This window comes from Oratosquilla oratoria, chromosome 11 (assembly GCF_046742065.1).
Source record: "Oratosquilla oratoria isolate Oo_2021 chromosome 11, ASM4674206v1, whole genome shotgun sequence".
In the NCBI taxonomy this organism is placed as follows: Eukaryota; Metazoa; Arthropoda; class Malacostraca; order Stomatopoda; family Squillidae; genus Oratosquilla; species Oratosquilla oratoria.
In genome coordinates this window covers 48,728,600-48,754,492 of record NC_134787.1, presented here as the reverse complement: position 1 = coordinate 48,754,492, position 25,893 = coordinate 48,728,600, and the positions used below count along the sequence as shown (strand labels likewise).

Here is a 25,893-nt window from a genome sequence, read left to right as displayed (position 1 = left end):
CCACCCTCTTCTCTCCCTCTTATCTTGGCATTTTTATCTTGTTACTTCTCTCTTCTCTGCTCAACACACATTATCCTTTTACTCAAGACCCCCTTCACACCATCCATCTCATTCTCAGTCTTCCCCTCAACTCACTTCCATCCACCTTGGCCTTTCACACTCTTCTTGCTAGTCATTCCTCAGTCGTTCTTTCTGTGTGTCCAGAATGGTTTTGGGCATGTGTAAAGAATGGGTGAGGGAAGACCAGTTACGAGAGTGTGGAAAGGGAAGTGACTGGAGTGAACTTGAAGGGAAGACCAAGAATGGGGTGGATAGATAGGGTAAAGGGGGCATTGGATGCAAGAGGAATGTCTGTTGAGCAAAGAAGAGAGAGTGTAAAAGATAAGAGTTAATGGAGAGTGGTTGTAAATGGATGAAGAAATAATGTGGCATGAAGGGATGTTTTGTCTACTCTATAAATTTCTCATAGGGATGAGTTGGAGTGGGGTTGTCAATCATATAATGAAGTAGGGATAAACCAGCTCTGGCTGTTAAGCCGTTCTGTGGAAGTGCTGTCTTGCTTTGTTGCCTTTGACCTGAGCAGTGTGATGGAGGACAGAGATATCCCACCATCCATGAGGTGCTAAGATGAGAGAAACACAATAAATGCGAGTTTTTAAATGAATATGGGATTGGTGTAGAGTAGGTGTATACTTTGACTAAGCCACCCCCATATAATGGGGAAAAGGCCTATTGGTATATGTATACTTGTTAGTATAATCAAGGATTCCTATGAAATTGTATATTTATATGAAAGCATTTAGGTTGCAGAAAATTTATCACTATGAAGGGCTGCAGTTATGATACACTTGTAGCATTACAACTTCAGAAGTATAGTTCTTTTTTAAATCTGTTGTTTTGTTCTTAGGTTAATACGACATTGTGAGAAACTACTGGAGGAAGAGGATGAAAAATTATGTATAAAAGTTTTGAAGACTCTAAAAGATATGATGAAAGACTCTGACCATGGAGAAAAGGTGAGCTCTACCATAATTAATCAAGTTACATTTTGTTTACTATTAATGTTTTTACCTTTATCCCTGGAAATTTAAACAGGACCATAAATTTTGTTTAACCTTGGCAACTACTTTTTTTTTGTATGCGAGTGTTTGTATGTGTGAATATAACTAATTGTAATATACAAGTTTGGCTCATGGGGTTCTGTCTTTGTATATCTATCAAACCTTGTCTTGCCATTGCCAGTTACCTTGGGGGCTCCTGTTAGGGAAGACAACACACAATACACAGGTGGATTCAACATTGGTACACAAGAGCATGCCCCTCTTCAACAAACATTAACAGACATCACAATTAAAATAATTACAATCCAAACACAGTTAAAGAACACTATTTACATACATACATATACCAAGGCTTTTTCCCCCTTACAAGGGGGGTAGCCAAAAAGAAAAAGGCATAAAATCATTCCCACCCATTCCATCCCTGAATACACTCCACACCCCTCCACTCTCCCTCTTATCTTAGCACCTCCTGAATGACGGGTCATCCCTGCAAAAAGAACACTATTTACAACATCATAAATATCTATATACTCTCAGCCACATCACCCCCTAGCAGCTACATCCCTCAACTCTAGCCACTCACCTTGTATACAAATCACATACTGGCAGGTGACATGAATGCACACCACATAATTTGGTTAAACACTCAAAAAGTACACCAAAGAGGAAATAGAATATTGACACATCTCCCTAATCTAGATGTATTAAATTCCAGCAACCACCTACTACACAACCACCTCTACACAACCAACAGGCAACTTCTGACTCAAATGTGTTCACCCTCCCTCCAGACATAGATAACATTTCCCCATAAAGATTAATAGAACCAGAAGGAAAAATAAAACCTACACACAAGGAAATATTTCAGTGATACATACATACATATACCAAAGGCCTTTTCCCTATTACAAGGGAGGTAGCCAAAAAACAAGGGCATAAAATTCATTCCCACCCATTCTATCTCCACATACTCCACTCCCATCCATTCTATCCCCACATACTCCACTCCCATCCACCCCCCTCCCTCCCTCTTATCTTGGCTCCTCCTGGATGATGGATCATCCTGCATCTCACCCATTGCTGTGGGTCAGAAAGAGTGTCACAAGACACAGCACAACCACAGCAAGGCTGCTTCATTAAATCAATGACCCCCCCCTCCCTCTGTCCCCTCATGCAGAAATGGAGAAGACAGGGAGAAATCCCTTTGGGCTGTGTCAATTTATTTTTCACACATACTCTCTTTCCCTCATTCCCCACCCACTCCCTTTCATTCATCACAGCATCATCAATACACAACCATTCTCCATTCACCCCTATCTTCTGTCTTCTCCTGAGCCTTCCTCAACAGACATTCCCCTCTTTCCCAATGCCCCTTTTACCCCATCCATCCATCTCATCCTTGGTCGCCCCTTCATGTTCACTCCTACCTCTGCCTTCCACACCTCTTTTACTTATCTTTCTTCACTTGTTCTTTCCATGTGTCTAAACCATCCCAATACTCTTTCATTAACCCTATCTCCCAACTTTCTTTCCACCCCCAGTTCTCCTCGTTTCTCACTCTATCCAGCCTAGTAACCCCTACCATACTTCCCAGGCACCTCATCTCTAAAACATTCAAACTCCTCTTATGTTTCATGTTTCTGCCCCATACATTGCTGTCAGCACAATCATTCTTTCATACAATTCCTCATAGCATCCATTCCCAACTGTCTATTTCTCATTATACTTTTTAATCCCCCAAGGCATTTACTTGCTTCTTTTGATCTACATTTAACCTCCACCTTCACTCCTCCCTTTCCTGCCACATTCACACCCAAGTATCTAAAACTATCCACTTCCTTCAGTCTCTCTCCCTTAATACTACTTCCAGTCTGCTGCCACTTTCTCCCCTTGTACATCTCATCACCTTATTTTTTACCCACATTTATCTTCAACTTCCTTCTTTCGCACACCTCAAGCTGTCACTAACTTCCTCATTCCCTCCTTTGATCCTGCTACAAACAGTGTTATCAGCAAACAACTGGCCTATCTCCCACTTTTCTCCATTTTGTTTAACCATCTCCAATCCCGGACCCATTACCATTGCATTTACCTCTTGCACCATCAATGTATAAATTGAACAGCCAAGGCAACATAAAACATCTCTGGCAAAGTCCCACCTTTACCTCGCACCACTCACTCTCTCCATTTCTGATTCTGACACAAGCTCTACTACTCTTATAAAAACTCTTGACTGCTCTTAAAGGCTTTCTTCCTATCCCATATATCTGCAATACCTTCCACAGTGCCTTCCTCTCTACCCTGTCATAAGCCTTTTCCAAATCCACAAAGGCCCAAAAAACATCCTTTCATTTTCCTAGAGCTTTCTCACATATCTGTCTTACCACAAAAATCTGATCTACACTGTTCCACACCAATTACTCCCTCTGTCCCTTTCCTAATCCTCTCAATCAAGACCCTTCCGTAAGCCTTCCCAACTACACTTAAACTGATCCCTCTGAAACTACTACACTCACATTTGTCCCCTTTTCCCTTGTAAAGTGAAACTATACAGGCACTCCTCCAGCACTCTATCCTCTCTTAACCTCTTCACTCCGGGGCACATCGCACGTCTGGCAGCATTAGCTGCCCGACGTGCGATGTTGCGTCATAATAATCGCATAAAAAATAAAGTCAGTGCTCAATCGTTCGTTCTCTTTCACCCGTGAATTTTGATAACCATAGAAAATATGATGAAGCCAGTTTAGAGAGAATGGAGGTTACGTAGGTATGACTACAATAAATATAATCAAGACGCCGACGTCGGCATCATCGCGTACCCACTTGCTCCTCATGACGCCAACGTAGGCATCACCATATGGAAGTGGTTAACAAACATTAAATAACCTCACCAGCCAGTCCACCATCACTATTCCTCCTTCCCTTTTTTTTTTTTTTTAGACTTTTTGCATGACACCCATCCAACCTAGGTGCCTTACCTGCTCTCACCTTCTTAACAACTGCCTTCACTTCATCTTTCCTTATTTCTCCTCCATTTTTCTCACTCATCACTTTCATTTTCTTAGCAGTTTCCACTGCAACTACCTTTCCCTCCCTATCCTCCTTCACATTTAGCAACTCCCTAAAATACTCTGACCATCTTCCTCTTACTGCCGTCTTCCATTATCATCTCTCCATCTGCACCTTTTACCTTTTCTCTAATTGATTTGCCTCCTCTTCTTCTCTTAATTTCTTTCCAAAACATCTTTTTATTACTTCCAAATTTTCCTCTCATACTCTTACCTCATTTCACATCTGCTCTCCTCTTTGCCTCCTTTATCTTATGCTTTACTTCTCTTTTCTTCATACCTCTCATATGATTCTCTCATCCTATTTTGAAACCAATCTATGAATACTTGCTTCTTCTCTTCTACAACCTTCTTTGTTTCCACATCCCACCACTTGCTACCCTTTCTTCTATTTCCTCCCGTCCTCATTGTTCCACACACCATCTTTGCACACCTTGTGACTCCCTCCTTGAAACATTCCCATTCCTCCTGCACTCCTAGTTCTACTGTATCCTTCACTCCCTCCCACTTGTCTCTCAGCTTCTTTTTGTACTTCCCTTTTTCTTTCTCATTTAAGCAGTTCACTTTAAGCACCTCCCTACCTTTTGTCCTTTTCCTCTTTCTCCAATAAAAACAAAAAACACTAAAAACTATAAACAAACAATAAAAAAAGCAAATTGGTAAGAATACATAGAGGAAATAGAAAATAATTTGAAGACCAGTTTCCATCCCATGACAGGGCAGTGGAAGAAAGCTAACAAGAATAATTCCCTTCAGGATGCATCAATTTATCATTCATTCATTCATTCATTCAAAACCCTTCCCAAGCTTTCATTAATAACTGCCATGTTTTTTGAGTCATGGCCTCTTCACCTGCTGCCCAAATTTTTCATTAAACTTTTCAGTTGTTTTACTTGTTTCACTTTCCTTTTCTGTATGTGATGGGACCCCATGATTTCTTCCAATAACTCCATGCCATGTTATTATGACAGCTGGCCACCCTTTTTCTTTGTCACTGCTGACCTCTAGTGAGTGAGTGTGACTACAAATGTATGAGACTGCATGAGTTTGTGCTGAGTTATCTTTGTCATGTTGTGGATGGAAATTTTGTATTTATGTTAACTTGAATATATGTGAATGTGTTAATACTGATGTGGTAGTATTCAAAGTCAGGATACATAGAAAAGATTTTTTTTTTTCATTACTTTGTAACTCTTAACTAATATGGCAGTGTGTAAACACCTTTGTTCCAAATAATAAAATATGTGATAATTTTTTAAGTTATTTTGTGTATGGGAAGAGGAAAAATGTCAGCATTTGAGATTTAAAATACCCATGATTTTATGACATGGGCCAGCTGTGCTTTTATTTTTATATGTACCAGTTTCCTTTTGTTTATATATTTATTCATATATTTATTTTATTTTTATATTTTTTGTTTTGTAAAGCATGGGTTTTAGGAAAACTTGAAAATTGTGCATGTCATTTGAATTGACTAAAACAGAACTAAATGAATTACCATCTATGAATGATGGGTTGTATGTGCAAGATTTTAACATGTTTTGTGTACAAATCAGTTTTTTTACATTTTTCATATTCCTTGAATGTTTGGAATAAAACTAAATTTGGAAGTCGATCAATCAATTGTTACCTGAAGTTTCACCAAGTGGAAAACCTGCAGTCCCACAATGGCTGGCAGTAGTCCCTTGAACCTCCCAGATTTCTCTGTGAAGAAACTTGTGACTGTTGTGTGTGTTGCATTCGTGTGGGACTGTTTCTGTATTGCTAGCTGAAAGTGGTAGGAAGAGGAGAGTAGTTGCCAGTTGTCAGCTCCCCATATGTGAAAAGTGTAATGAATATAGTAGAATTTAATAGAGATATCTTGGGCCCAATCCAGAGAGTGAATGTCAGCCCCTCAGGGCTGCATCTCTTGATGAAAGTGATGGGGTTGACTTTTTTTTCCTACTTGGATTATGCTTTTCCTAAGGGGGTTAATTTTTAGTAATGTTGTCATTTACATTCTCTCCTTTGCCTGAAGTGTGAACTTGAACATTTTTCACATGAATCATTCATTTAATTTGCTTTGCTAAGATCTGGATGAATAAGCCATTCCTTCAAGAGCCAAAGCCAGGGCCCTCACATGGAGGGGAGGAAGCATATGGCCTGGGGCAGCACATTTAGGGGGGCAGCAATTGTAGTATGGACAAGGCTGACAAAATAATTATATATATATATAATATATATATATATATATATATATATATTATATACATATATATATATATATATATATATATATATATATATATTATACATATATATAATTATTTTGTCAGCCTTGTCCATACTATATATATATATATATATATATATATATATATATATATATATATATATATATATATATATATATATATAGTATGGACAAGGCTGATAAAATAATTATATATAATATATATATATATATATATATATATATATATATATATATATATATATATATATAGTCAGGAAATTTATTTAGAAATTAGTAAGATAAATGAGAACCAGCAATTAATGACAAGCATGGCAAAAATGAATGAAGATACTTGTGAATGACACAAACAATATAAAGAAGAACATTGCTCTCTCTATCTCTCTCTCCCCTCACAAATAGCAATGCCATCCTGAACTTCGATTAATCTTGAATGACAATGCTTAGATTCCTGAACCTCAATTAATCAGAAATTCTTGAGTTGTTAATAAGTTTTAAAAAACATGGAACATAAGGGAGGAAGAGAGAGTTTAAATATGTTTGAGATGAAATATCTGAGAAGTATTGTAGGGGTTACTAGGCTGGATAGAGTGAGAAATAAGAAATGAAGAGGTAAGGAGGAGAGTGGGGATGGAAAAGGTGCTTGGAGATAGGTTTGATGAAAGCATATTGGGATGGTTTGGACACATGGAAAGAATGAGTGAAGAAAGATTAATAAAAGAAGTGTGGAAGGCAGAGGTGGATGGAGTGAACATGAGGGGGTGACCAAGGATAAGATGAGTGGATGGGGTAAAAGGGACATTGGGAAAGGGGGAGATGTCTGTTGAGGAAGGAAGAAGACAGAAGATAGGAGTGAGTGGAGAATGGTTGTATGTGGATGATACTGTGATGCATGGAAGGGAGTGTGTGGGGGGAGGGGGGGGAGGGAATATGAGTGAATGATACTCTGATGCAGCCTGAAGGAATTTCTCCCCATCATGACTTTTTTCTGCATGATGGGATGGAAAGGGGGGGGGGTCACCAATTAGACGAAGTGGCCTTGCTATGAATGTGCTGAATCTTACTGTATTGCTTCTGACCCAGGGCAGTGGGCAAGATGCAGGGATGACCCATCATCTAGGAGAAGCCAAGAAAAGGAGGGAGGGGTGGTGAATGGGAATTGAGTATATGGGGATGAAATGGGTGGGAGTGGATTTATGCCTTTTGACTTTAGCTACCTCCCTTGTAAAGGGAAAAAAGACCTTGGTATACGTTTGTATATATAATTCTTAACTACAGTTTCACTTACTAGAAATCTGCAGTTCCACAGTGGCTGTCAGTGGTCCTTGGGCTCTCCCATAGACATTTCTGGAAAAAACATTAGGCTGTTGTTTATGTTGAATTAGTGTGGGAAGGTTTCTTTGTCGCAACCTTTTTAGTAGCTTGTCAGCTTCCCAGATGGAGGTAAGGATGTTGATGGGTTTTGAAGATTAGTGGCAGGAAGATTATTTTTTCTTCTGTTCGTTTTGCTTGATCATTTACAGAAATCCTTTTTGTTCCGAAGAATACAAACTCTTCGGTACTCCTTACAATAGGATACTTTCACGTAGCGCGAATATTTCTACTGCGAAATTAAAATCCTCACTCTGTGGGTCTGGGCAACGCTTATCCTCAGTAAGGGGCCCCATTGGGACAAGGGGGGGGGGGCCTTGCCCTCCACCACAACTCTCGCACACTATAACCATTCTCTTCGCAGTAGTGACCGCGTTAACATCTCTCTGCTATACATGTTTAGTTTGTTCCGAAGAATACAAACTCTTCGGTACTCCTTACACTAGGATACTCTCGCGTAGCGCGAATATTTCTACTGCGAAATTAAAATCCTCACTCTGTGGGTCTGGGCAACACTTATCCTCAGTAAGGGGCCCCATTGGGGCAAGGGGGGGGGGCCCTTGCCCTCCACCACAAGTCTCGCACACTATAACCATTCTCTTCGCAGTAGTGACCGCGTTAACATCTCTCTACTGCATGTTTAGTTTTTATCGGTTTCCCCCTTAATGGGCCGATTCTCAGTCAAATTCCTTTATTGGCGCGGCAGCGAACCGTTACTTACTCAGCGGTTCTATGTTTACGTCGGTGCCGAAAATCAAGCAATCCGCTTCGATTGTCGCCAGCTCACTCTAAGGACGCTAAGGAGTTCGTCGTCCTTCAATTTCATCGGGGTTTTCCCTACGCCATCCTGTGTCCTGGAATTATTAAGTGCTTCTCCATTCCCTGTATTATTCCCTTAACCGCCACCGGGTATCCTACCCTTCACTGTAAGTATGGAATCTGGTTCCAGTATTGTTGTGGTTTCGCCGAAGGGAGATAAGGGGGAAGGTGCGCATGCATAGAAAATGGCTTCCCTCTTCACCCCCCCAAAAACAAGGGAAGGCGGCCTACGGCTTCGGAGGAGACGAGCAATTCTCTCCCTCCTCCACGGCGTAGTAGACAGGAAGCCAAGTTGTCCTTTATTCCTTTAAACCTGGACGGTTAGCGTAGATGGACATGCGCCTCAGGCCACCTCTAGCTACCGTTCCTGTACGAGCTTTTCCCGGATGAGGTCGCTTGCGGCTTGCCCTCGCCCATCCCAGAACCTCAACAGTCGCCAGGAAGGTGGTACAACGCCACTTCGAGTCATTCTCAGGCCAAGTTGTCCTCTTCCTTCAACAAAGGACGGTTAGCGTAGTCGGACATGCGCGTCAAGCCACCGCTAGCTACCGTTCCTGTATGACATTTTTCCCGGATGTGGTCGCTTGCGGCTGCCCCCGAAACTCGACGCCGGCACGGACAAAGGGGGGGGGGGCAAAGAGCCCCTTAGTCTCTTCTACTCAGGAATCCCGCAGTACGCACAACACCCACCGTAGGAAGAGCCGGGTGATCAACGGTGCCCTTCCCATGCCCTTTGCTCACAGGGACAGAGATCAGGGACGAGGTTGCAGATGCGGTGTTTCTAGATGGCTTCCCCCCTCACCCGACACAAGGAGAAGGCATGCTACGTCGGCGGAGGACGAGGGCAGTTGTCTCCCCCCTCCTAAGCGTAGTAAACGGAAAGGTTGTACAATAGCCGCCCCGAGTCAGTCTCAGGCCACTTGTCTCCTGTTCCTGCCCACAGGGTGGTTAGCTCCGACGGGCACGCGCTAGCCCCCGCGAACCCCCCCGGGTACGAGATTTTTCCCGGATGCGTCCGCCGGCCCCGTTCCGCGCTTCTCAAGCGCGGTTCGTGCACCGCACGGAAGCTCGTGAGGAGTCACCGCCCCCAAGGGCCCCCCTCGACCATCTTCCACTTGCTCGGCCCCCCTCTGTACCCATCAGTGACCGGGATGGTAGCGTGAGGTTCCTCTCTGCCCGTGCCGACCCCTCCTACGCCGACGACGATGTCCACAGCTCCGTAGGGGGGGGGGGGCACGCTCCCTTTCCCCTCCCGTTTCCCAGTCGGAATCCTCGATGGTGGTCCCACCTTCCTTCTCGGACGTCCTCGCGAGGGTTCGGAGGGCGAATCGACTGGGCCACATTCGAGTCTGACATCTTCATGACGGCCAACTCTCAGAAAGCCCAGCCTCCTCCCCTCCACCTTCCATGGAGTACGCAGACGGCGAGAGCCATGGCCCAGGCCTCCGACGCTCTCGCAACAAGGACGACCGAGAAGACGCGTTGGCTTCCGGTCCCATTGGAACACCAGAAGCGCTTCTACACCCCATCGGGGTCAACCCTCGGAGCAGCCTCGATCCAGGCGAGGTTACCAGAGCTGGTTAGGCGGACGCCGAGTCGCTGCGCAGGCGAAACGTCCTCCTCTCTGGCAGGGAAGTCAGCTCCCACCTTCAATCACTGGCTCTGTCCCTGGCGGTGAACTCCTGGCTAGAACGCCTCCTTGCCTCGGCGTGGGAGTTCTTACCCGCACTACAACCCCAGGAAGAATGCGACCTCCAGGCTTTTTGGCAAGCGCGAGCAGAGCCCTGAAGCATCAGGTTTCCTGTCTCTCAACGTCCTGGGCCAACTTCGAGTCCCGCAGGAGAGACACCATCCTCGGGGACCCCAGTGACCCCCTCCTCAGGGAGATTTATGCTCACCCACACGCTGATTCCCCCGGATATGGTGGACTCCGAGATCCTAGACGCAAACATTATAGAGGCTCTGGACTCCCCCACAGGACTCCTAGGAATTCGCCAGCCCCTCCGCACAAGATAGGGGGTTGCCTCTCCCTCTACTGGAGAGCATGGGAAGAGGCCAGGGCGGAAGACTGGACCTACTGAGTCATTAAGACGGGCTATTGTCTTCCCTTTTCCACTGTCCCAAACCTCTCCCTCTATCCCATCCAAGTCAGCAGCTTCCACCCGGACTCGGCTCGCAGGCGGGCCCTAGCGGAGGAATCCTCCGTTCTGCTCCAGACAGGAACTTTAGTGGAAGTCTCGACTCCGGACCCAGGGTTCTTCTTACGGCTATTCCTAGTAGAAAAGACAACAGGGGTGTGGAGACCAGTCATCTATTTGTCTCCACTCAACAAGTTCCTTTTCCTTGACGAAGTTCCGAATGGCCACCCCAGAGTCCGTAAGGGCGTCTATCAGGGAAGGGAACTTCATGGTGTCGCTGGACCTCCAAGATGCATTCCGCCCAGCTATGCCAGAACACCTCAGAATGGTCCTAACCTTTGTCCTGAAATTGGGCACAGTAGTCAACCCGGGAAAAGTCAGATTTCTTACCAGAACAGAGAGTCACGTACCTGGGTATGGTCCTGGACTCCTCCCTAATGGAATCCTTCCTAGTAGGAAAGGGGATCCCGAATCTCGCTTCTCTAGTTGCACAGGCACTATCGACCAGGTTCCTTACGGCGACACAATGCCAAATCCTCCTGGGCCATATGGCCTCCATAGAGAAATTAATCCCCTGGAGTAGACAAAGAATGCGACCACTACAGTGGCTCCTCAAGTCTCAGTGGGCCCCGCAAGAGGGAGAACCCCTACAACACATCTCCCTCACCGAAGAAGTCAAGGATTCTCTTCTCTGGTGGAAGGCCCATGCAACCTTCTCATGGGGATGCCCCTCGGCCCATCTCCCCCCGAAGTCCTCCTGTTCTCCGATGCCTCCAAGGAGGGCTGGGGAGCCCACCTCAACGACGATCACATCAGCGGTTCCTGGTCCACAGTCGAGCGGACAGCCCATATCAATTGGCTTGAGTTGAAAGCAGTACTCCTGGCTCTCCGTCACTTCAAGGATCAAGTCTCAGGAAAAGTAGTGGGCATAATGTCGGACAATTCCTCGGTAGTAGCCTACCTGAACGAGCAAGGGGGGCACAGTCTCCCAGGAACTATGCCTTCTGATGATGGACATCCTCAACCTAGCCAAGAATCTCCAGGTGTCACTCAAAGCCCGTTACATCCCGGGGAAGAGGAATGTCTGGGCGGACCACCTCGGCAGGAAGAATCAGATAATCAACACAGAATGGTCCCTCTATCGAGAGGTAGCGAACTTCATCCTCAGCAAATGGGGCTCCCCTCTAGTGGACCTTTTTTGCAATGAGATGGAATCACCAACTCCCAATATTTCAGCCCTTTCCTGGATCCTCTGACAGCAGGAGAAGACGCTCTTCTGCACAGTTGGGACAACCTGGACTCCTACGCTTTCCCACCATTTCCCTTGCTCCAGAAGGTACCTCAGAGCAAGACACGCATCCTACCTTCGGATGACTTTGATCGCTCCTTGGTGGCCCGAAGCCCCATGGTTTCCGGACACCCTCGAGCTAGCAGTAGAAGAGCCTCTGGCCCTTCAGGGAAGACGAGATCTTCTGTATCCACCCATCAACGGGCCTTGACACAAGAACCCTTCAGCACTCAATCTTCACGCGTTCAGACTATGGTCCAGATCCTCCTAAAGAAGGGTTTTCCCAGAGAAGTGGTTGAGGACATGTCCGCTCCTATTTGCTCTTCCTCAGCTAACCTTTATCAAGGGAAATGCGCCTTTGCAAATGGTGCCACTCCAGGAAGTTAGTCCCAGTTCGAGCCACCATTCCTGAGATCGCCTCCTTCCACGTCCTCAGGAAGTCCAGGAAGATCTCCCTCTCGGCAGTACAAAGCTATAGGGCAGCTCTAAATCAGGTGTTTTCTCTGAAGGGCATGGTCCTAACCCTTTCACAGGAAATTTCCATGCTCTTCAGGCACTTCAAAGATCATGCCCCCCCCCCCCAGGGAAATCAGTTCTCCTCCGCGGGATGTGGCATTAGTCCTGAACTCTCTGAGGGGTCCCCCTTACGAACCTCTCCGAGAGGCACATCTGAAGGACCTCTCCTAGAGGACAGTTTTTTCTGCTAGCCCTGGCATCTTCCAAGAGAGTAGGGGAGTTACATGCCATCTCTTATAGAGTCGCCCATTCCAAAGGATGGAAAGAGGTCTCCTTCACTTTCATGCCTCAATTCATTGCCAAAACAAAGATCCTGCCAAATCCGACCCTAGATTCTGGTCCTTTAGTGTTCCATCCTTAGACGAATTTGCAGGGGGAGAATAGACTGAAACAGTTCTATGCCCGGTACAAGCCATCCGGACCTACCTCAAGAGAACCGAACATCTTCGACCAGAATTAAAGAGGTTGTTCATCTCTACTAAAGGTAGCCCATCACTAAGAATTCCTTTTCTTACTGGACAATGGAAGTCATCCGCAGAGCCTGCGACATGGACCACACAGATTGCCCATGACCTGAGGGCAGTAGGGACCTCCCTAGTCATCAGAAAGAATCGGTCAGTCAACCAGGTTCTTCAAGCAGGTATATGGAAAAGCCAGAATACGTTCACTTCCTTTTACCTCAAAGAAGTTATGCGGGAATCTTTAGGGAACTTATCTTTGGGCCCCATAGTGGCCACCCAAGAAGTCCTGAAAATGATATACCCCTCCTCAAGAGCACACAGCCGACCCTGACAACTCATCCAGGTTCTGGCTCGGCAACTGCAGGGATAACTTTCTAAAGTCCTTCTCATACTCTTACATTCCCTTACCTCACCTGCGGGCTCTCTAGCATTCCAAGGGAATCAATTCAAGCCCTTCAGTGGTACAAAAGTGATTATAACCTGTCTGTCTCCACTCCAGGGAACAGAAAGGGGTGCACTTCAAAGTGAGGGGAATGTATAGGGGTCTGGTCAACATAGTCTTAGCACACTAGATTTTCCTTACAGCGGTTTCCCAGGCTAGATAACAACTTCCTTCCCTCCTAAGTCCGAGTCTCCTAGTGTAAGGAGTACCGAAGAGTTTGTATTCTTCGGAACAAATGTAATTTTCGCAGGAAAATTAATTTTTCCCTGATACAAACCTGAGGTACTCCTTACCTTTAATGGCCCTCCTCAACCACCCCTCTAAACAGTTCCTTCTCCTTGCCTGACAACCTTGTGCTTAAATCATACCTGGCTCAGAGAATGGTTATAGTGTGCGAGACTTGTGGTGGAGGGCAAGGGCCCCCCCCTTGCCCCAATGGGGCCCCTTACTGAGGATAAGCGTTGCCCAGACCCACAGAGTGAGGATTTTAATTTCGCAGTAGAAATATTCGCGCTACGCGAGAGTATCCTAGTGTAAGGAGTACCTCAGGTTTGTATCAGGGAAAAATTAATTTTCCTGCGAAAATTACATTTTTATCGGTTTCCCCCTTAATGGGCCGATTCTCAGTCAAACTCCATTATTAGCACGGCAGCGAACTGTTAATTAATCAACGGTTCTATGTTTACGTCTGTGCCGAAAATCAAGCAACCCGCTTCGATTGTCGCCAGCTCACTCCCAGGACGCTAAGGAGTTCGTCGTCCTTCAATTTCATTGGGGTTTCCCTACGCCATCCTGTGTCGTGGGGTTTATTAAGTGTTTCTCCCTTTCCTGTATTATTCCCTTAACCGCCACCGGGTATCCTACTCTTCACTGCAAGTATGGAATCTGGTTCCAGTATTGTTGTTGATCAAGATGGGTTGTATGCCTTCGCCGAAGGGAGATACCTTTGTCTCACCCCCTTACCACCAGCCCAAGTGGATCCTCCCATTTGGTGTTTCAAGTGTATAGCTCTTAAGTGTTCACCTTCATCCCCGTGTGAGACGTGCATTCAGTGAGATGATAGTCAGTGTTCCGTGTACTTTCATGTTCACAGGAAAGCACATGCAGGGGAAAAGGTGCGCAAGCATAGAAAATGGCTTCCCTCTTCACCCCCCAAAAACAAGAGAAGGCAGACTACGGCTTCAGAGGAGACGAGCAATTCTCTCCCTCCTCCACGGCGTAGTAGACAGGAAGTTGTCTTTATTCCTTTAACCAGGACGGTTAGCGTAGACGGACATGCGCCTCAGGCCACCTCTAGCTACCGTTCCTGTACGAGATTTTTCCCGGATGAGGTTGCTTGCGGCTTGCCCTCGACCCATCCCGGAAACTCGACGGTCCCTCCTCCAAAGCGTAGTAGCCAGGAAAGTGGTACAACGTCCACCTCGAGTCATTCTCAGGCTAAGTTGTCCTCTATTCCTTCAACCAGGACGGTTAGCGTAGATGGACATGCGCCTCAGGCCACCTCTAGCTACCGTTCCTGTACGAGATTTTTCCTGGCTGAGGTCGCTTGCGGCTTGCCCTCGACCAATCCCGGATACTCGACGGTCCCTCCTCCAAAGCGTAGTAGCCAGGAAGGTGGTACAACGTCCACTTCGAGTCATTCTCAGGCCAAGCTGTCCTCTCTTCCTTCAACCAGGACGGTTAGCGTAGATGGACATGCGCCTCAGGCCACCTCTAGCTACCGCTCCTGTATGACATATTTCCCGGATGTGGTCGCTTGCGGCTTGCCCCCGACCCATCCCGGAAACTCGACGCCGGTACGGACAGAGACCCCGGGTTCAAAGACAAAGAGCCCCTTAGTCTCTTCTACTCAGGAATCCCGCAGTACGCATAACACCCACCGTAGGACGAGCCGGGTGATCAACGGTGACCTTTCCATGCCCTATGCTCACGAGGACAGAGATCAGGGACGAGGTTGCAGACGCGGTGTTTCTCGCTGACCGGACAGGCGCCAGCTACGACGGCGACGACGTCCACAGCGCCGAGGATGAGAGGGCAAGTTACCAACCTTCGCAGGATTCCCAGTCGGAATCCCCGATGGTTGTTACACCCTCCTGCTCAGAGATCCTCTCTAAAGTTAGGAGAGCTAATCAACTGAGCCTTCCACAAGAAGTGGAAGTCACGTTCGAGTCTGAAATCTTCGGGACGGGCAATTCTCAAACAACAAAACCAACTCCCATGGAGTACACAGATGGTACGAGCCATGAACCAGGCCTCCGGCGCACTAAAAACCGCGCTGGCGCTCTGGAACAGCAAAAACGCTTCTACTTCCCATCAGGGACAAACCTTAAGCAGCCTTGATCCCGGCTCGGTTACCAGAGCTTGTCAAAGCGGACGTGGATTCACTGCTCAGAAGAAACGTCATCCTTTCCGGCAGGGAATCCAGGGACCTCGTTCAGGGCCTGGCTCTCTCTCTCGCGGTGCACTCCTGGCTGGAACGCGTCTTGGCTTCAGTAAGGGAGTTTTTACCCGGGCTGCAACCCCAAGGGGAATGCAACCTCCAGGCTCTATGGGAAACCTCGAGCAGAGCTCTGAAGCATCAAGCGGCCTGCCTCTTAACATCTTGGGCCAACATTGAGTCCCGCAGGAGAGACACCGTCTTAGGAGACCCCAGTGATCCCCTCCTCAGAGAAATTTATGCTCCATTGAAGAGGGCCCCCCTTCTAACCCGCATGCTGATTCCCTACCCCTCCACTCCAAGTCGAAAAGGCAGACAGGAAAGCCCTGTCCCTTTACGACTAGAGATCCTAGACGCAAACATTATAGAGGCTCCGGACTCCCCCACAGGAATCCTAGGAATTCGCCAGCCCCTCCGCACAAGATAGGGGGTTGCCTCTCCCTCTACTGGAGAGCATGGGAAGAGGCCGGGGCGGAAGACTGGACCTACTAAGTCATTAAGACAGGCTATTGTCTTCCCTTTCCCACTGTCCCAAACCTCTCCCCCTATCCCATCCAAGTCAGCAGCTTCCACCCGGACTCGGCTCGCGGGCGGGCCCTAGCGGAGGAATCCTCCGTTCTGCTCCAGAAAGGAGCTTTAGAGGAAGTCTCGACTCCGGACCCAGGGTTCTACTCAAGGCTATTCCTAGTAGAAAAGACAACAGGGGTGTGGAGACCAGTCATCTATTTGTCTCCACTCAACAAGTTCCTTTCCCTGACGAAGTTCCGAATGGACACCCCAGAGTCCGTAAGGGCGTCTATCAGGGAAGGGGACTTCATGGTGTTGCTGGACCTCCAAGATGCCTATTTCCACATACCAGTGCATCCCTCCTCCAGGAAATTCCTCAGAATCATCCACAGGGGCAACACCTTCCACTTCCCCTGCCTCTGCTTCGGACTTTCCACAGCACCCCAAGTCTTCTCCAGTGTGTTCAACCTCGTTTCAGCGTGGTCCCACTCCAGGGGAATTCAACTATTCCGTTACTTGGATAACTGGCTGATCCTTGCACATTCCGCCCAGCTATGCCAAGAACACCTGAGAATGGTCCTAACCTTTGTCCTGAAATTGGGCACAGTAGTCAACCCGGAAAAGTCAGATTTCTTACCAAGACAGAGAGTCACATACCTGGGTATGGTCCTGGACTCCTCCCTAATGGAGTCCTTCCCAGTAGAAAAGGGGATCCCGAATCTCGCTTCTCTAGTTGCACAGGCACTATCGACCAGGTTCCTGACGGCGACACAATGCCAAATCCTCCTGGGCCATATGGCCTCCATAGAGAAATTAATCCCCAGGAGTAGACAAAGAATGCGACCGCTACAGTGGCTCCTCAAGTCTCAGTGGGCCCCGCAAGAGGGAGAACCCCTACAACACATCTCCCTCACCGAAGAAGTCAAGGATTCTCTTCTCTGGTGGAAGGCCCATGCAACCTTCTCATGGGGATGCCCCTCGGCCCATCTCCCCCCGAAGTCCTCCTGTTCTCCGATGCCTCCAAGGAGGGCTGGGGAGCCCACCTCAACGACGATCACATCAGCGGTTCCTGGTCCACAGTCGAGCGGACAGCCCATATCAATTGGCTTGAGTTGAAAGCAGTACTCCTGGCTCTCTGTTACTTCAAGGATCAAGTCTCAGGAAAAGTAGTGGGCATAATGTCGGACAATTCCTCGGTAGTAGCCTACCTGAACGAGCAAGGGGGGCACAGTCTCCCAGGAACTATGCCTTCTGATGATGGACATCCTCAACCTAGCCAAGAATCTCCAGGTGTCACTCAAAGCCCGCTACATCCCGGGGAAGAGGAATGTCTGGGCGGACCACCTCAGCAGGAAGAATCAGATAATCAACACAGAATGGTCCCTCTATCGAGAGGTAGCGAACTTCATCCTCAGCAAATGGGGCTCCCCTCTAGTGGACCTTTTTGCAATGAGATGGAATCACCAACTCCCAATATGTTTCAGCCCTTTCCCGGATCCTCTGGCAGCAGGAGAAGATGCTCTTCTGCAAAGTTGGGACAACCTGGACTCCTACGCTTTCCCACCATTTCCCTCGCTCCAGAAGGTACTCCTGAGAGCAAGACACACATCCTACCTTCGGATGACTATGATCACTCCTTGGTGGCCCGAAGCCCCATGGTTTCCGGATGCCCTCGAGCTAGCAGTAGAAGAGCCTCTGGCCCTTCAGGGAAGACCAGATCTTCTGTATCCACCCATCAACGGGCCTTGGCACAAGAACCCTTCAGCACTCCATCTTCACGCGTTCAGACTATGGTCCGGATCCTCCTAAAGAAGGGTTTTCCCAGAGAAGTGGCAGAGGACATGTCCGCTCCTATTCGCTCTTCCTCAGCTAACCTTTATCAAGGGAAATGCAATGCCTTTGCAAAATGGTGCCACTCCAGGAAGTTAGTCCCAGATCAAGCCACCATTCCTGAGATCGCCTCCTTCCACTTCCTCAGGAAGTCCAAGAAGATCTCCCTCTCGGCAGTACAAGGCTATAGGTCAGCTCTAAATCAGGTGTTTTCTCTGAAGGGCATGGTCCTAGCCCTTTCACTGGAAATTTCCATGCTCTTCAGGCACTTCAAAGATCATGCCCCCCCCAGGGAAATCAGTTCTCCTCTGCGGGATGTGGCATTAGTCCTGAACTCTCTGAGGGGTCCCCCTTACGAACCTCTCCGAGAGGCACATCTGAAGGACCTCTCCTAGAGGACAGTTTTTTCTGCTAGCCCTGGCATCTTCCAAGAGAGTAGGGGAGTTACATGCCATCTCTTATAGAGTCGCCCATTCCAAAGGATGGAAAGAGGTCTCCTTCACTTTCATGCCTCAATTCATTGCCAAAAACCAAGATCCTGCCAAATCCGACCCTAGATTCTGGTCCTTTAGTGTTCCGTCCTTAAACGAATTTGCAGGGGGAGAATAGACTGAAACAGTTCTATGCCCGGTACGAGCCATCCGGACCTACCTCAAGAGAACCGAACATCTTTGACCAGAATTAAAGAGGTTGTTCATCTCTACTAAAGGTAGCCCATCACTAAGAATTCCATTTCTTACTGGACAATGGAAGTCATCCGCAGAGCCTGCGACATGAACCACACAGATTGCCCATGACCTGAGGGCAGTAGGGACCTCCCTAGTCATCAGAAAGAATCTGTCAGTCAACCAGGTTCTTCAAGCAGGTATATGGAAGAGCCAGAATACGTTCACTTCCTTTTACCTCAAAGAAGTTATGCGGGAATCTTTAGGGAACTTATCTTTGGGCCCCATAGTGGCCGCCCAAGAAGTCCTGAAAATGATATACCCCTCCTCAAGAGCACACAGCCGACCCTGACAACTCATCCAGGTTCTGGCTCGGCAACTGCAGGGATAACTTTCCAAAGTCCTTCTCATACTCCTACATTCCCTTACCTCACCCGCGGGCTCTCAAGCATTCCAAGGGAATCAATTCAAGCCCTTCAGTGGTACAAAGTGATTATAACCTGTCTGTCTCCACTCCAGGGAACAGAAAGGGGTGCACTTCAAAGTGAGGGGAATGTATAGGGGTCTGGTCAACATAGTCTTAGCACACTAGATTTTCCTTACAGCAGTTTCCCAGGCTAGATAACAACTTCCTTCCCTCCTAAATCCGAGTCTCCTATTGTAAGGAGTACCGAAGAGTTTGTATTCTTCGGAACAAATGTAATTTTTGCAGGAAAATTAATTTTTCCCTGATACAAACCTGAGGTACTCCTTACCTTTAATGGCCCTCCTCAACCACCCCTCTAAACAGTTCCTTCTCCTTGCCTGACAAACCTTGTGCTTAATTCATACCTGGCTCAGAGAATGGTTATAGTGTGCGAGACTTGTGGTGGAGGGCCCCTTACTGAGGATAAGCGTTGCCCAGACCCACAGAGTGAGGATTTTAATTTTGCAGTAGAAATATTCGCGCTACGCGAAAGTATCCTATTGTAAGGAGTACCTCAGGTTTGTATCAGGGAAAAATTAATTTTCCTGGGAAAAATTAATTTTCCTGCGAAAATTAAATTTTTTTTTTTATACCTCTTTAGTAATTAGAATTGTTTTTGTAGCCATCAACGTGACAGTAAAACTTTGGTTATTTTCAGTTAGAGATGGTATCAGAGAAACTAAGGGTGATTTGGCAAGAATGATGGAAATATAGTGTGAATGGTTTAAAAAAAAGATTCTTTATCTTTTTAAATAAATCCACATAAATTTATTTAATTTGCTTATGTACCTTGGGACTGCCAATAATTTTGTGTTGCAAGTCTGTTGTTATTGTGCAGTGTGAGATATTTTGCCATGTACATGTTTATTATGTCCTTAAGTGTATGGATGTTTTTCCTATGTGGTATGAGCATTTATTAGGGAGTAAGCATGTCAGGCTGGATCATATACGGTTGAGAAAATGGGTATGTGTCATTGGTTCTGGTTTTGATTTGTATATTGGTATGTGTATATGTGTATCTACCAAAATTTAATATACAGGATTAGAGCTGATCCTCGTGATGATTTGTCTGTTTCTTCAGACCTTTGCTTTGGATTCATTTATACTGTCTCTTGGATAGTTTAATATATGCAAATAAATGCATCTATGTGGAAAACTATTTAGAAGCCCTCAAACATTCCACTGTAACTTTTTTGCTATGTCATTTTGATATTGTTTCATCCTTTACAAAGAGACCCTCTATCACTTTCTTTTCCTCTGTCAGAGAAGTATTGAACATAAGCAAATGAAAGGGAAAAAAGGAAAACCAGATGAATCTGAGAAAAGTATAGGAGGTAGTGAAAGATAAAAGAGAAACAGAAATGGGGGAAGAATGGGTATGCTTCAGGAGGTGCTACCTATGTGTCTGTCTATATACTTAGGGCTTCTTCCCCCTTATAAGGGAGGTAGCCAAGTCAAAGGCACACACACACTCCAACCCATTCCACTCTCATCCACCACACCTGTTTTCCGCTCATCTTGGCTCCACAAGGATGAAGGGTCATCCCTATCTCTTGCCTCATGCCCATTTCCGAAGCAATGCAGCAGGACACAGCACATCCAGAGCAAGACTGCTTCACTTACATGGCTATCCTTTCTCTGTCCCCTCATGCAGAAATTAGAGACAACAGTCCTTTTGGACTGCATCAAAATATCATTCACACACAACCACTCCTCAATCCCCACTCCCCCCCATCCCCTGCCCTCTCCCTTACTTGACAGACACAGAAATGAGAAAAGACAGGAAAAAAACTACCTTGAGGCTTTTTACATCAAAAGATTGTCCATATACAGCCATTTTCCACACCTTTATCTCCTGCCTTCCACCTTCTTTCCTCAACATTCCTCCTTGCTGAAAGCCCTTTCACCCCATGCATCCATCTCATCCTTGGATGTCCCCTCAAGTTAATTCCATCCAACTTTGCCTTCCATACCTCTTTACTAATATTTTTTCACTTATTCTTTCCATGAATCTAAACCATCCCAATAATCTTTCATCAACATTATCTACCAGCATCTTCTCTATCCCTGGCATAACCACAAAATTGTTGGAGGCACTCTACTCAAATTTTCAGCTTTCATGCCCAAACAATTTTTTTTTTTTTTGTAACTCTGAATGTCTGTAACTCAAATGTTCATAAGTCAGGTGGTGTATGTATAATGTATATATATATATAGTAAAAGGGAAGAGACAAGCAGTATGGTTGTGAGAGGAAAGATAGATGTATTGACACTGAGTGAAAATAAGTTGAAAGGGAGGGGCAAGTTTGAGTTTGGGAGTGCAGTTCGGAGGGTGTCAGGACTGAAGAGAGGATGTGGGAGAGAAGGGGTGGGAGAAATGTCAATGTAGTGGTACAGTAAGTCCTTGTTATATGGTACATATGTGTTCCTGAAAACCTTAACGCAAATTGAAATTACCATATACCGAACTTGTTATAATATGTAATAATAGGATATGGCAGATGTACCTTCTCCCTGCTCTTTCCTCTTCAAAATATCTAGCGGATACCGTATCTGTGAATTTTTCTTACCGTAAATAGAATCGAGGGTAGTAATTACCATATACCATAACTAGGAATTTACCAGATATAGAATTACCGTATAAAGGAGGACTCACTGTATTGGGAGATCTCGGTTCTAAGGTAGGGGATGAACAAATAGATGGAAGTAGAGCCTCAGGAAAAAATCTTAGTAGAGAAATGATGGTGGAGATATGTCTAGAGAGTTGGTCATAGCAAATACAGTGTTTAGGAAGAAAGTCAAGCGTAAGTACACATGGGAGAGGGTGGTGGAAGAAATGGTGGTAGATAAGGCTTTTAATGGACTATATAATGGTAACCAGGAGAAGAGTAGGAAGAGTTTTGGATGTACATGAACTAGGGGGAGAGAGTGGGCCAAAAAACAAAGGCATAGAAACACACCCACCCATTCCATCCCCTACATACTCCACTCCCCTCTTTCCTCCCTCCCATCTTGGTATCTCCTCAATGACAGGTCATCCCTGCATCTTGTCCACTCCCCTGGGTCAGAAGCAGGGCCACAAGACACAGCATATCCACAGCAAGGCCACTTCATTAAATTGGTGAACCCCCCCCTCTCCATCCCCTCGTGCAGAAAAGGAGAAAACTGGGAGAAATCCCTTCAGGCTGTGTCAATCTATTTCTTGTACATACTCCCTCACCCTCCATCCCCCACCTGCTCCCCATCATGCATCACAGTATCATCCATACACAACCATTCTCCATTCACCCATGTCTTCTGTCCTCTCCTGTCCTTCCTCAACAGGCATTCCCCTCTTTCCCAATGCCCCCATCCATCCATCTCATCCCAGGTTGACCCCCTTATGTTCACTCCTTCCACCTCTGCCTTCCATACCTCTTTTACTAGTCTCTCTTCACTCATTCTTTCCATGTGTCCAAACCATCCCAATACTCTTTCATCCACTCTATCTCCCAACTCCCTTTTCACCCCTGTTCTCCTCCTCACCTCATTTCTCACTCCATCTAGCCTAGTAACCCCTTTCATACTTCTCAGGCACCTCATCTCAAACACACTAATAAGACCAAAACTCGAGTACGCAGCATCACTTTGGACACCCAGTACCAAAAAGAATATTAAGAAACTAGAAAGATTACAGAGCGACAACAAAACTAGCACCGACACTTGCCGAACTAACATATGAGCAAAGACTATCCAAATTGAACCTACCAACTCTGGAACAAAGAAGAGAAAGAGGAGATTTGCTAACTACAGAATAATGAAAGGAATGGAAGTTTTAGACAGGAACGACCTATTAATGTGGGACAACGGTAAAACAAGAGGACATGGAATAAAAAAATTGAAAAAGAATAGTTATAGAAAAAACTTGAAAAGGAACAGTTTCCCACACAGAGCGATAAATACATGGAACAAATTAGACAACAAAACAGTATGTGCTAACACTATACAAGATTTTAAGATAAAACTTGATGCGGAGAGATACAAAGACGGGTCACCACGAGCATAGCTCCCCTCCCGTATATTACAACTAGGTAAATACATTCAAACTCCTCCACCTCTTCCTTATGTTCCATGTTTCTGCCCTATACAGTGCTGTCATACTTTTACCCCATTTCACATCAGCTCCTCTGCCTCCTTTATTTCATGCTTTACTTCTCTTTTCTTTGTACCTCTCATATGATTTTTTCATCCTAATTTGTAACCAGTCTGTGAAAGCTCACTTCTCTTCTACAGCATTATTTGCTTCCTCATCCCATCACTCACTACCCTTCCTTCTATTTCCTCCCATCCTCATTGTTCTACACACCATCTTTGCACATCTTGGGACTCCCTCCTTGAACCATCCCCATTCTTCCTCCACTCCTAGTTCTACTCTATCCTTCACTCCCTTTCATCTCTTCTCTTGGGTTCTTCTTATACTCCTTTCCTTTCTTATTTAAGCAGTTCACTTTAAGCACCTCCTTACCTTCTGTCCTTTTCTTCTCTCTCCATCTGTCCTCCACTCTCAACTTACCTTCCAACAAAAAAATTATCTGATATTCCTCCACTCTTCCCTTAGAACATGTACATCCTTAACTCTTCCTACTATACTCCTGGTTACCACTATATAGTCCATTAACGCCCTATTTACCACCCTTCCATCCACCACCCTTTCCCCTGTATACTTATACTTGACTTTCTTCCTAAACACTGTATTTGCTATCATCAGTTCTCCACCATCATCTCTCCCCTACAATTTTTTCCTGGAATTCCACACTTACCAAACACTTCGTCTATTGGTTCATCTCCTACCCTAGCATTGAGGTCTCCCAATACCACAACATTGAGATCCCTCTATGCCCTAATTTAAATCTATTCAAAAAGGCTCCACTATATAGTCCATTAATGCCCTATTTACCACCCTTCCATCCACCACCCTTTCCCCTGTATACTTATACTTGACTTTCTTCCTAAACACTGTATTTGCTATCATCAGTTCTCCACCATCATCTCTCCACTACAATTTTTTCCTGGAATTCCACACTTACCAAACACTTCGTCTATTGGTTCATCTCCTACCCTAGCATTGAGGTCTCCCAATACCACAACATTGAGATCCCTCTATGCCCTAATTTAAATCTATTCAAAAAGGCTCCCTCTCCTACTACACTCTTCGCACCACCAGGCCATAGGCACTTACAAAAACCCACATCTCCCTTCCCAGTTTCACCTTCATCCACAGTAACCTTGAACAAACCTCCTTTCACTCCACACACTTACCTATCTCTTCACTATGGACACCCAGTACTAAAAAGAATATAAGGAAACTAGAAAGAATACTAAGAGCAACAACAAAGTTGGCACCAGCTCTTTCCAAATTAACATATGAACAAATATTATTGAAACTAGAACTACCAACACAAGAGCAAAGAAGAGAGAGAGGTGATCTGCTGACTATATTTAGAATCATGAAAGGAATGGAAATCCTTGACAGAAAAGATTTACAAAAAAATGACAACAAGAGGTCATGAAAAGAAACTCAAAAAGGACAACTACAGAAGAAATTGGAAAAAGAATAGCTTCCCACACAGAGTGCTGGGTATATGGAATAACTTAGATAAAGAAAAAAATTGATGCTGAAAGATACAAAGATGGGTCACCACGAGCATAGCTCCCTTCCAGTATAATACAACTAGGTAAATACTTACTAGCATAGCCACCCCGTCTCTCCCTCGTCCTCTCTTCACTCCTGAGACCCTCCCAAACTCAAAATCACCCCTCCCTCTCAACTTAGTTTCACTCAATGCCAACACATTCATCTTTCTTCTCACAAACATACTGCCTATCTCTTCTCTTTTACTCTCATCTGTGCCACATTTACACACATTAAAAGAACTAAACCTTAGGTTACTGGTTGGAAAGCTCCCATACCCTCTTATGCCCTTTTTTCAAGAATGTCCCTTTTGGAGCTATAGGGAGAAGGATGCCTTGTCCTATCCCCATCCCGTTTTTGTCGCCTCATACAACTCTAGTGGAAAGACTTGGTGGCAGTATTCTTTACCTCCACCACAGGGTTCAGCGAAATGAGAAAATGAATATTCAGAGAAATGGTACAGGACAGTAACAAGAGTGGGGGGACAGCATAACAGAAAGACAGTCACAGTATAATAATACAGTACAATAATCCATTAATTCTCTTTTGACTACATTCCCACCAATCACTGGGCCAGGTATATTTATGTACATCATTATTCTCAAACACAGTCATTAGTCAATTTTTGGTGAATAGTAGGGGATTTGATTGTGTATAGAATAAAACTCCAGTAGAACAGTTTGAAGGCAGAAGTATCATGCAGTACCTTGGAAAGTTAAATGTAACTCTTTATCCTTTAAACTAACTTAACAAATAGAATGGGAATGATGACTGCAGTATGTATGTCATTGAATGTTTAAGGTGAGAGTACTGGCCAACTAATTCACTTTTCTCTAGTCTGTCAACATTAAAACAAGTTTCATACCTAAAGTGTTGAATGTTGGAAAACAGTTCTAGAATACTTTTTTCTTTTGTTTCTC

General features: G+C 45.5%; 1 protein-coding gene across 17 annotated transcripts in view; it reads left to right on the top strand.

The window, feature by feature from the left end:
* Nucleotides 1-25,893, top strand: part of Itpr (Inositol 1,4,5,-trisphosphate receptor) — a 441,449-nt gene that overhangs the window by 328,090 nt on the left and 87,466 nt on the right. For all 17 annotated transcript variants that reach the window (XR_012966877.1, XM_076192806.1, XM_076192819.1 and 14 more), the window contains one exon: nucleotides 908-1,016. Coding sequence is in view for 16 of the 17 variants with exons in the window: in XM_076192806.1 (XP_076048921.1) it covers nucleotides 908-1,016 (109 nt within the window). In the remaining variant the exon portion in view is untranslated. The remainder of the gene's footprint in view (nucleotides 1-907; nucleotides 1,017-25,893) is intronic.